The sequence below is a fragment of the Osmerus eperlanus genome, chromosome 1, assembly GCF_963692335.1.
Source record: "Osmerus eperlanus chromosome 1, fOsmEpe2.1, whole genome shotgun sequence".
NCBI classification, from domain to species: Eukaryota; Metazoa; Chordata; class Actinopteri; order Osmeriformes; family Osmeridae; genus Osmerus; species Osmerus eperlanus.
In genome coordinates this window covers 21,916,864-21,929,308 of record NC_085018.1, presented here as the reverse complement: position 1 = coordinate 21,929,308, position 12,445 = coordinate 21,916,864, and the positions used below count along the sequence as shown (strand labels likewise).

At 43.7% G+C, this 12,445-nt stretch overlaps 1 protein-coding gene across 3 annotated transcripts in view; it reads left to right on the top strand.

Annotated features, from left to right (window-relative positions):
* Positions 1–11,708, top strand: part of camk1b (calcium/calmodulin-dependent protein kinase Ib) — a 28,909-nt gene extending 17,201 nt beyond the window's left edge. For all 3 annotated transcript variants that reach the window (XM_062470090.1, XM_062470081.1, XM_062470097.1), the window contains 10 exons: positions 3,264–3,395; positions 6,481–6,555; positions 7,620–7,758; positions 8,344–8,470; positions 8,694–8,769; positions 8,960–9,072; positions 9,688–9,766; positions 9,869–9,956; positions 10,059–10,200; positions 10,298–11,708. In XM_062470090.1, the coding sequence (XP_062326074.1) occupies positions 3,264–3,395; positions 6,481–6,555; positions 7,620–7,758; positions 8,344–8,470; positions 8,694–8,769; positions 8,960–9,072; positions 9,688–9,766; positions 9,869–9,956; positions 10,059–10,200; positions 10,298–10,401 (1,075 nt within the window). In that variant the 3' untranslated portion in view covers positions 10,402–11,708. The remainder of the gene's footprint in view (positions 1–3,263; positions 3,396–6,480; positions 6,556–7,619; positions 7,759–8,343; positions 8,471–8,693; positions 8,770–8,959; positions 9,073–9,687; positions 9,767–9,868; positions 9,957–10,058; positions 10,201–10,297) is intronic.
* The last annotated feature ends 737 nt before the right edge of the window (positions 11,709–12,445 follow it).

Sequence of the window (12,445 nt, the reverse complement as noted above, 5' to 3'; positions counted from 1 at the left end):
TCATCAAGCTTGGAACCCACATTCACAACTCGAATCACACCTGATGGAGGTGAAAAAAAATGTGTTCATTAAAATGGAAATCATGGATAGTGTGTTTAGATGCCAGGACTACAGTACTACACACACTGATGGCTGAGTCAGTGTATAGCCATTAGCCATCATCATCTTGTCCCCTGGAGAGCTCAACCTATTGAGCTTGAGCTGCACCAGTAGGGTTGGCTTTTAATACGTGCCGTTATGAAGGCCTCATTGAGAAACCATTCTTTGTAGACAGGAACAGAATACAGAATATCGAAGACAGAATTGAATACAGTAATATCCTTCTGGTGTGAACGTATATTTAACCAGAAGGTTGACACCGAAACAGCTGCTGTTCTGGTTTTGGGAAGTAGCAAATCGAATAGAACTGAACAGAAACTAATTTAGAGTGTAAACATTGTTTTTTCCTTTTGGGGCAGCTGATGCTGCCATGGTAGACTGTGTTGACAGGGGCAGGAGCAGTCCCAGAGCGCTGTTTAGACCACATAAAGGACAGCCTGGCTCGTCTTCCCGGACCTCAGTCCCGTGGTGATGATAAGCACATCCTGTTAGCATGAGCTCTGTAAACACAGGCGTTGACTCAACTATGTCACAGCCAAAACTCACTTTACAGAGTGACACCAAACCCTAACTTAACACAGAACTGGATAATATCGCAATTTTATTTAACTTTACTAGTGATGGGCTTATCGTATTGATGCAGCCACAATTTATTTTATTCATTTTATCAGGGCAAATGGGCTGTTGCCCGGGCAACAATAGCTCGTACCTGGGTTAGGGTTAGCAGAGTCAGGATCAGGATAAGTTATAGCCATAACCCAATCCCTTAGTCTAACCCTAACCCTAAATTCAGGGTTAGGGTTAGGAAAACGGCTGACCTTAAGCCTAAACCAACAACAGGGTTACGGTCAGGTGTGGTAGCAGAGTCAGGATCAGGATTAGTTATAGCCATAACCCAATCCCTAAGTCTAACCCTAAATTTGAAAATTAGGGTTAAGGTCATGGAAACGGCTCACCTTAACCCTACAACAACAGCATGGTTATGTTGAGGGGAGGTAGCAGAACCAAGATCAGGATTGGTCATAGCAGGGACGTGCACAGACATTTGGAGGGGCTATTGCTCTAACACTAGAAAAGAGATCAGCATTATCTCCATTACTTCAAAAAGTCACGTGTGGAAGAGTTTTCACCCTCCTTCACTCACAGTGCACCGGCGTGAGAATACAAACAATGTCATGTGACTGGGGGCAGAAGGCAACACTGACGTTATGGTGGCAAAATAAATTAAAACCTGGCATCGTCCTCTGAAATATTGATTGAGTTGTTTGTTTTAAGAACTACAGTGCAACACCATCAGGTTTGTCCCGCTTTTAAACTGCCTGATCAGTTTAGGTTGGTTGTTAAGATGACCTATGCAGTATGTACGAAGCCTTGTGAATGTTTTTGTTGTTTTGGTTGTCTTGAAAGCAATGAGAGATCCCGATCAGGTATTCAAATGCAGTCCAACGTGTTCTCGTATGAACTGTAGCTTATCAGTTACCAGAGTCATTTGGGACTTAATGGCATCATGTGAGAGGATGTAGATAGCAATGGCATGTAGGCACTAATGTTTGTTCTTTCGTTTGGTTCGACCACAGAGTAAATGCTGGAGCACAGAATTTTACCCTGATAATCATCTGTGCTTGTTTAGGATAGACCATTTACTCAGGAACATTTCTGTCCTCTGCATTATCCAGTTTAGTTGGTGTTGTTGGGGGTGGATAGAGAATGTCCACGGCTCCAGACTCCAGAAGGAATGTGACCTGGTGACCCCTTCCTTCACAGCTGTATGTAAGCCCACATTGACTGTTCAGTTGGATCCCATTTAAATAAAAAGATTCAGTTCAGACACTTTCGTTTTTCTCAGTAGAACTTAAGTGGTTCTGTACAAGCATCCAATTAAAACGTTCCACTGACGTCATGTGACCCTATGAGCACAAGCAGCCCTGTTATCATTTAGGATCAGTGTGTGACCACAGGCCTGTAATGTTAAGTGCTTGATGCTGTTTCTAGTTATAAATAGAGTACCTTCTTTTTACAAATGTGATTCTACCTCTTCCAAATGGGAGCACCAGTCTGAAGGGTTAAGAGAATCAAACAGACTTTGACGTGGTACTCGTGTCCATTTTTGTTGTTCCAATAGTCATTATTTCAAATATTTGGAAAGGGTCAAATGACACCTTTCACGTGTTTGCTTTACATTTAAGTTGTATTTTGTGTTGTTGGGTGTCCTCCATCATTCCCACTCAGGCTGAGCTCTCTCAGTCACGTAGCTCCTCCCCTCAGACCCTGACCTGGTGCCAAGCAGCCTTTCTGTTATGTTTTAGATGTCTCTCTGAACCCTGCCCTCAGCTGCTTATGGCTCTGCTGCTAGCTGGCAGAGAGGGGAGCTCCTTTACCTTCAAGCTGCATTCAGCAGATGTTTCTCTGACATTTACATTTAACATTGACATTCTTGACATTTACATTTACATTTAGTCATTTAGCAGACGCTCTTATCCAGAGCGACTTACAGTAAGTACAGGGACATTCCCCCCGAAGCAAGTAGGGTGAAGTGCCTTGCCCAAGGACACAACGTCATTTTTTGGGGAATAGAACTGGCAACCTTCAGATTACTAGCCCAACTCCCTCACCGCTCAGCCATCTGACTCCCTGTCATATGACATATGTGCTGTTAGTTGAGTTTCCTCTAGCTAGCTGGGTATCGATTGGTCAGGAATATACTGTGAATAAGAGATATGGGCTGTTGGAGCGTATCCTTTTTTGTGGGGGATTTTTGGGTCCACGGGAGGATGTGAAATGTTGCTTATCCTTCTGTTTCTGGCTGGGACTGAAAAGGTTCAGGTTTAGGTTGAGAGATTTGCTTTGACTGCCACCCATCAGATCCTGGTTTTACTCTGTTATAACCTATAAATTACATCTGTAACATACCGTGTATACGCTTGTCTTCAAATTCCTTCAAGGACAGATTAAAAAGGGAGTGTGAGGATGAGTTTAATGTTTCCTGTCTTCCGAAAGGTGTGCTGTTGCCTCTGCATACTTTGGGGGTTTTCAGATTGATGGAATGGTTTAAACTACTGTTAAACATCCTGGGCTGAATGCTGTCGGGAGGAGTAGTTTTGTGTATAATGTGTGATGGATGGTTCATGTCTGAGGTCTAACGGGCGGTGCTGTTTGTGTTCCAGGGGGGCGTTCTCTGAGGTGGTCCTAGCAGAGGAGAAGAGGACCCAGAGGCTGGTGGCCATAAAGTGCATCCCCAAGAAAGCCCTGGAGGGCAAGGAGAACAGCATCGAGAATGAGATCGCTGTTTTACACAAGTGAGTGATGCTTTTAAACAAACTGACACACACACACACATGCTGGAGCAGATTTACCTTCGTACCTTTCTTCAGAGATGAACATGATTTTACCCGATAAGTTTACGTCGATATCAAAGACACAGACTAATGCCAACTACAACAATTCCACTAATGACAGTGTGGTTCAAATTCCGTTATTTGAAAGTGGGGAATTACTGGCCATGCCGGAAAAGACTGAACTAAAGTGGCTATTTATAGTTCCCTTGTTGCCTGGGTTACAGGAGACACAGAGGCCTAACCAATATACAGAGATCCATCCAGAGGTAAGGGTAGGGGGATGGAGAGGGAAGGGAGGAGAGAGAGATAGTGAAAAAGACAGAGAGAGTGAGAGATAGAGGGAGAGAGAGGGGGAGAAACAGGCGCAGAGGGATAAGGAGAACGAGAGAGAGGGACAAGGACAGAGAGAGATTGAGAGAAAAATAGAAAAACAGAAGGGGGGATGAAGAGAAACGGAAATAGCAACAGAAACAACATAGAAATGCTTGGTTTAAAGCTTGTGTCAAAGTCACTCAAACTTTGAGTAGTTTGGTATGTTTGTGTCCGCCTGTGTCTCAAGGATCCACTCTTCTGAGATACAGGTGTTAGAGGGCCTCCAAAAATGATACCCAGTCTTTTTTTTAAACCCAGGGACAGACAGACAGAGATGTGTGTGCACTCTTCTAGGGTGTCCTTGCATCGCTTCCCACGGGGTCAGAACCAGACTAGTCCACCCAGAAGAAAAATACAGCCTCTCTCAAACCAGATGGCGGAGATTAATCTTGAGTGAGACTCTCAAATGCCTGAATTACTCAATGCAAGATGGCTCACTCAATGATAGCACAAACCAGCTGTTACCATTACGTCACTGGCTGTACCCATGAAAGAGATTCTTCTATCCCTCCACTCATTATGGCTCCCCTCACCATCTCCAAACACAACATGCTTAGTCACCCAGTCTCATCTGACAAGAAGGCGGGTGAAAGACCCTTTCCAAGGAATTGGATTGTTGACATATTTTTCTGATTCTCCTGTGATTGTAGTTGGCTGAGCCTGAAACCTTCACTACTTCCCACTGAGATTGTGTGATTAATAAACTTTTCTTCACTTCCCTTCAATTGCTTGACCAAATGAATAACTCGTCAGTGTGCCTGTGGTCTGGCACATGATAAAAAAAAGAAGAAGAAATCAGTCAGAAGGACAAAACTGCATTGCTAACCTGTCCTACTTTATCCTCTGCAGTGCTGAACAAAGCCATTAGTCAGCTACTGTACTGGAGCATTTCATTAGGTGTGTCCCCTGTCTATGACATCCAATGTGGCGAATCCCTAATGGAGTCAGTCAACTTTTACCCATATTACCCCTGTTGCTCCAGCGCCCCAGGGTTGGATTCATGCCAATTGTTAGGTGTTCCTTTACTTGCAGCAAAAGTGTAATTTGTATTATGGCACTTGTAAAGTATGTGTACACACTGCACACATACCTACACACGTACACTATGCACTTTCAAGAACACACACACTCATCAACCATTTGTAACATTTGAAAATGTTCCCCATCTGATCAAACAAAACAAACCTGGTTCTCCTAACCAATCAGAAAACATTCTTAAATGAATGACTCAAACTCGCGTCACATAGCTTCATATAAAGAGCAACATCCTAGTACCACTGCTGCTTTTGATAAATGTATCACCAGCGATGTGAGGCATCGAGCTAGTCTCGTCTCTCTGCAAACTTTCACTTAGTCACATGTCTCGACTGTCAACCACCGGCTATAAAACAGAAAAGATGTCAGTCAGCCAGTCTCAGTTTGGCCGTGTGTCTGAGTGTTTGTGTCGTCAGTGTACACCCCCTCCCCCCCTCCCAGTCTGCCTGCTGTCTGTGGCTCATGGAACACTGGTTACCCGTCTGCCCAGAGATTCTGGGTAAAGACTTGCCAGCCTTGCCTTATGTCTATATCAGCAGCAATATACAGTTTATTTGCTATACATAATCATCAGTATATTGGCTATGGGTGTGTTGAGGATCTAGGTTCTATATCAGTTGTCATCTGTGCATAATGATCTTTGAAGGAAGTCATCGTCATTGGTCCATAATTCTTCCTGACTGTCATTAATTAATTAATTAATTAATTCATGCATTCATTCATTCCCTCATCATTAGATGAAATGTTAACGACGGCCTCCATACATAAGAAATGGTCCTGTCTTAGCCTGTGATGGTGTAGTGGAGAGTAGCTGTGAGAGCCACAGTGGAGACGCCTGGTCCTGTGTTAGTCTTGTCTACCTTCTCCCCTGTGTTAGTCTTGTCTACCTTTTCCCCTGTGAACTTTACTCTGGGCCCAAACTGAACTGAGTACCCAGGGAAAGGGAGAGGAGAAGAGAATGAAGATGCAGGCAGACTATTGTTGTTACGATTATCCCTCGCACTGTCACAATCGTGTGGGTCCATTTGTCGTGGGTGCTGTGTTAGGAGTGCGGTGTGTGTGTGGGCGTGTGAGAGAAAGCATTTGCATGTGTGTTCATTTGTGCCTGCGCATTTGTTTATGTGTAAGTGGTAAACTCCCTGTCTTTAATTTGATCAAATGACAAGTGTTAGTGTGCGCGTGTGTGTGCAAACAGTCTTTGAGAGGTGAAGTGAGGTGAAGGTTGAGGTGAGGTGCTTCAGGTGGGCGATGATGGTGAGGCTGATGGTGGAGGACCGCCTCCAGAGGCACTGACTCACCTGCTCGCCCCTGTCGCCACGCCAACCAGTCTCAGGGGGGGCGTCGGAACATGCCGCTCAGCCAATTAGAGACCTGCGTGCCGCTGCATAGATTCAGAGAACACGAGCGACAGAAAGTCTAACTTTAGAGGAGATTTCTGTAATTATTGTCAAACTCTTGTTTTTGTGTTCCTTGTTTTTAATGCTCTGCATTAGTCTTCTCACTGCAGGACTTATTATACAGTGTCTGTGGGCATTCTCCTTCTGTAGATGTGGAAAATCCTATTACCCAATTAACACATTATTAATTGCATTATCTGTGCTCTCTGTCTCTCTCTCTCTATTTCTCTCTTCTTTTGTAGGATCAAACATACCAACATCGTCTCTCTAGAGGATATCTTTGAGAGTAAATCACACCTCTACCTTGTCATGCAACTGTGAGTAGTCAGCCTTTTGTGATTCTTATCGTACCCCTCTCTCCTAACCAGCTGTGCCGAACGTTGAAAACATCCAGGACAAAGGGAAAGAAAGAGAGAAAAAGTGTGTTTGCAGGCATGCGTGTGTGACACTCCCTTACCTATGTAGTCTCCCACGCACTGTCATTCTCTATTAATTACACGCTTAGCTTAGGGGCCATTGTCTATTGTTTATTCCATTGAAACGTCAAGGAGCACACACATTCTCACTCCGTTCCAGTTACACACACACACACACACACAGCCTGCTGATGACAACTACTGGGGAATATGCCCTCACACCTGCAGCCTGACAGCCCCACACCCACCACTGCTCCTGAAATGTCAGAGAGTGTCGAGAGACTGAGAGACACAAGGAAAGAGTTGGGAAGGGTAACACACTACAGAGGAAGACAGAAGCAAATTACGAGAGAGAGAGAGAGATTTTGTTGTTGCCTTAGAAAACAGTGGGTGGTCAGGTTTTGTTGTGTTGTTCACTTTAAGAAACACCGCTTGAAGGCCAGTCAGATTTAACCAGAGAACAGCTGGGGGTACAATAACTGTTTCATGAATTCATCAGATACACATCTTCTCTTGTACTTTTTTGTTGTCATCTACAGGGATGGCTATATGCATACATGACAGTGACTGTCAACCTGACATCTGGGTATAGCTCAATGGTAGAACCTTTTGACTGACGATTTAGAGGTTGCAGGTTCAAATCCCACTCGGTAGGCTTTGTTCAGAAGCATCTGCTGAGTTCTTACATGATATGACGTTATCTGGTGGTGATGGGAATCTGCTTCACACCATGTGGGCTCAGCCACAGTGAACATTCTGCTTCTCGTTAACATAGATATCAATGCATGGTTCCTGGAAACACCATGTATAACCAGTTGGAGTAGAATCTGATATACAGCAATGACTCCACCTAGTGGTGATAAAGACGTCTCCGCTGTTACTGCAGGGTCACAGAAAATGCACAAACATCCAGGTTTTAAGACCCTGTGCAGGGGTGACATGTCTGTCTGTCTGTCTGTTGCCAGGGTGTCTGGAGGAGAGCTGTTTGACCGGATCGTGGAGAAGGGATTCTACACAGAGAGGGATGCCAGTAAACTCATCCAGCAGATTCTGGATGCTGTCAAGTACCTCCATGACATGGGCATTGTGCACCGCGACCTCAAGGTCATTCTGGGTTCAAGGGTCGAAGCTCAACGTTCATACTTACTTTGTGATGACCTGCTGGTGTTATTGGATCATGATATATGTTACATAATATACAGCAGTGGTAGGAGTGGACCAAACCTTACAGAATGTGATGGGTACTATAATGTAGTGGTGCACTGTGTTGTAAATCCATTTTAAACAGGTTTTAAATGTCAAGTCAAATGTTCCCAGTCTGTTAACATCATATGACAGGAGGTCAGGGGTGACATGGCAGTTTGGAAAATTAGATCAAGTGTTTTCTCGGAGGCTTGTAGAGCACATATCTAAATTAGATTAATTGTGTTTCTTCCTCACGGGCTAATGTGTTTACAGGCTGTTCAGTGGACTGCGAAAAGTATAATACGTTATGGGACTGCTGATTAAAAGTTCCCTGCAGTGTGTGTGTGCATTTTTGAAATATATCCATGCTCGGTTGTGTTTTAGTGTTCGGATGCATCTTAGCACTTTTAGCATGTTTTCCATGTATGTGTCTTTAGCACTTAGCTGTGTGTGCCGTCATGCTGTTGAAAGAGTCCGAAGTTAGAATGTGTTTTCCTTCCTCAGCCCGAGAACCTGCTGTACTACAGCATGGAGGAGGACTCCAAGATCATGATCAGTGACTTTGGTCTGTCTAAGATCGAGGGTTCTGGCAGTGTCATGTCCACAGCCTGTGGGACCCCTGGCTATGTGGGTAAGATAGACACCAAACACCCATTATGCATTAGAATCATCCTCATCATCGTCTTTGAAGAGATGAATTTATGGGGGGTGAAGAATAAACGCCTTTATTTGGAGATGGGCCGTGTGTCGTGTTTTGATGATGGTTTGCACAGGGTTGTGTCAGCTCTGGGCCTGAATTGCACTGACATGCATGGAGGTAATGAGCACACTGTCTCTCTGTGTTTCCCTGGCAGCGCCTGAAGTGTTGGCTCAGAAGCCTTACAGCAAGGCTGTAGACTGCTGGTCCATCGGAGTCATCGCCTACATACTGTGAGTAACAGGGTTGAACTCGAGTTTTGTTCGCTTGTATCTGTTTTCCAAGGCGTAGGTACAGTCACACATGCCAGAAGCGCACAGGCTGCCTCATCCTGACTTAAATTTATCATTTTTATTATTAAGTCGATTTGAATATTTAGTGATTATCATATTATTTTACATATTGCCGTTGCTTTTTCCCCAGGTTATGTGGCTACCCTCCATTCTACGATGAAAACGATGCCAAGCTTTTTGAGCAGATCCTAAAGGCTGAGTATGACTTTGACTCTCCATACTGGGACGACATCTCTGATTCAGGTACTCTAGCTGCTACTACTAAAATTACAGTTCCCCCTACATCTGACCCTAGATCCCCCCCCTACATTCAAACCTAGATCGCCCTCCATTCGACCCTAGTTTCATACCTAATCTGAGGACAGTGATCCTCTCCTGAACACTAAGATAGACTTGGATTGCAGCAAAGCTTTCTGAAGCACTGTGGAGTAATACACTTTTAGCAGACATGATCAATTCTCCTTGTCTGTCATGTCATATAATTGGACATGCCTCGAAAAGATTTGTTTTGCTTTGATCCCCTGCCAATCTGCCAGTGTATGTATGGGATTAGCCATAATATACTCTGCAGCCATAATCCTCCAATTGACACAAGGCAATTGCAAAGGACTGTCAGATCATTACTTATATCAGAGCCCTTCAGATCATGGAACATTGCGTCTTGCTGGGTGTTTGTAGTCTGGCCAAAACATGTCTCTATTTGACTCATCTTTCACTCTAGTATCTTTGAAACCACAGTACTCCTATTGTACGTAGAATACGTTCACATTCACAGCATCGCCAGCTAAAGGTACCACAGGAAGTTCCACTCTTTGTGCTTCAGGTTTCTGATTGTGTGTGTTCTTATGGTCATTGTAGCTAGAGACTTTATCAAGAACCTGATGGAAAAAGACCCACTATCACGGTACACTTGTGACCAGGCTCTGCAGCACCCGTGGTGAGGAATACCATCCAAAAGACTTTAGTACACGCACACACACTCCCACACTCCCACACACACACTCCCACACAGAGACCTCATCCCTCTCTTGACTCTCAGGATTGCCGGTGACACCGCCCTCGACAAAAACATCCATGAGTCTGTCAGTGCACAGATCAAGAAGAACTTTGCCAAGAGCAAGTGGAGGGTGAGTCAAGCCCTGGCCTCTGTGATGTTGGTTTGATGTTGGTGTAGCCCAACTTACAGCAGCAACATCCTGATGCTCATGGTTGCTTCCTTCTGCCCTCAGCAAGCCTTCAACGCCACGGCTGTGGTACGTCACATGAGGCGTCTCCAGCTTGGCACCAGCCAGGAGGGGCCCAGCCAGACCACCCTGCCCAGCCCATGCAGGGCCCAGCTGCTTCTGCCAGAGGAGCACCCGGAACACGCCGGTATGTGGAGAACGTCACAGTGACAGAGGGCAAGCCTGTGATGGTGTTCATTTGGTATGATGTTATACTGAACTCTTTCTGTTTCTCTCTCTCTCAGAGACTCAGGGGGAGGAGGGATGCTCCCAGAGTGCAGAAAGTGGAGTGGAGCGGGACCCCCTCGCCAACTGCACCTACCGCTGCCACCCCACCAGCTTGGTCTGAACCCAGACCAGCTTTCTCAGCATCTGGCCAAACTACCCACCCATGACTTTGACATTTAAACCTCCGGACACCGGAGAACCAGCTCCCCAGTCTGGCCGGGAGCTCCGAGCTGTTCCAGACCCCCTGCCACCAGGGGGAGGTACCGTGTAAAGAATCCTGTTTGGGAAGGGAGGTTGGAGAACGGAAGACTTGGTGATGATGATGATGCCAACAGTGCAGAGCACTTTAATGAGGAGTGAGTGTGGATAATGGGATTAAAGAGGATGAAAAGAGGAGAAAGAAAGATGAGAGGGGGGAGGAGCTATACCTGTCTGAGTCGTGGGTGACAGGTTTTTTTGAAAGTGGGAAAGAACTTGGATAGTTTTCATTCATTCTTTTTAATTGAACATGCATCTTTTTATTTTTATTCACAAACATGCTGTTTTCTATTTTATTTTTTCATCGGTCTTTGCGATAAAATGTAACACGTCATATATAGAAAGCAGACATGTAGGCCTATGTTGCTCTCGTACTGTACTTGTGTGTAAGTGTACATATTGGCAGATGCTAACAGTTTCAACCCAATTTGTGTATAAACTCAAAACTTATCTTAACACTGCCAAAGTACATGGTCAATACTGAATATACATGAATTGACCTTTTTAGGTAATGGTAAGTATTACCTTTACCTGAACATGAATTATGCGGCTTGGTTTCCTAATCTTTTAACAAACCAGTGCTTTCTTGATCCTCCCACAAATCCTCCCATTTGATGCATTTAACTAAATCCGCACAGAGATTTCTTCTCTATGGTGCCTTTAAAATATAGAATCAAAGATTTATTTTCTGGTTGCTAATATAATATATGTTTATATCTCTATACACTTAATGCGACATTGAAGACCATTTATTTTTGTCATCACATTTTTGTATATATAGTGTTGTTGCAACTACATATTAGATAAATAGAGGGCATATTTTGGTTTCCATATTCTCCTCCAGTGAATTACTGTTCTCCTTTCAGGGAGAAAAACACACATACACATTTTAGGTTGACGTATAATAACGACTAACTGAGGTAATGAAAGGATGATAGTGTTGATAAAGTTGAACTGTACAATGACAGACCTAGACTCTGCAAGACATTAGAACAAAACAATTTTAAATGTACTAATTCATTAACTTCTAGCAGGATATATGTAAACTTGTAAATATTAATAATACCTGCCTGTTGACTCTTCCTGGGAGTATTCTTTCATCCATTTCATGTTGTTTCTCCATTCAAAGTGTATAGAGAGAAAAATAATTAAAATAATGTATGTACATGCCATTGTCTCACTTTATAATTTCATTCGAATTTTTTGTGTCTTTTACTTTGCATATATTATTCATATGTCATTTTAACGATTTACAGACCTTCTATTTGATCTACACATACAGTAAATATACTTATCAAGAAATGTTATATCTGTGAAAACTTCAGTAACAGATGTGTTTTATGTGTTATCAAACAGCATATAAAACTAAACTTTCAAAGCACAAGAATTCAAAGCACACCAACTGAAACATCATACAGTGTCAGTGGTGTTTTTGTGCTGCATGGTGGTTGGAGAGGTGATGCTTGTCGATATGAATCCATTACTGAGTGTATTCTAGTGGTTTATTTAGTCATTTTTTGTTAGGGGTCTCACAAAGTGTGTTGTCATAGATGCTCTCCCGCCACAAAAGGTTGTAAATGTTTGACCCAGTAACAGCTAAACTAAGTAAGGGATAATGCCCGACGAGGTGTCCAATATCACCTGATTATGGACTATGCGGAGGCGTGAACCGTCCGACGCGCACCTCGAAGGGCATTATCCCGCTTATACCATGGTCACTTGTCAACGATTTTTTTTCCAAACATAAATTAATGTTTTCATGCGTTTTGCAAAAGAAAATCTAACGTTTTTTAACGTTAGCCAACTCTGATATTTCTAGTCCGCTCAACTCATAGAACCAACACCGGCTTTCCTTTGGATGAGCTATTAGCCCGAAAGCTAACGTTATTGCTAGCAAGATTAAAAGG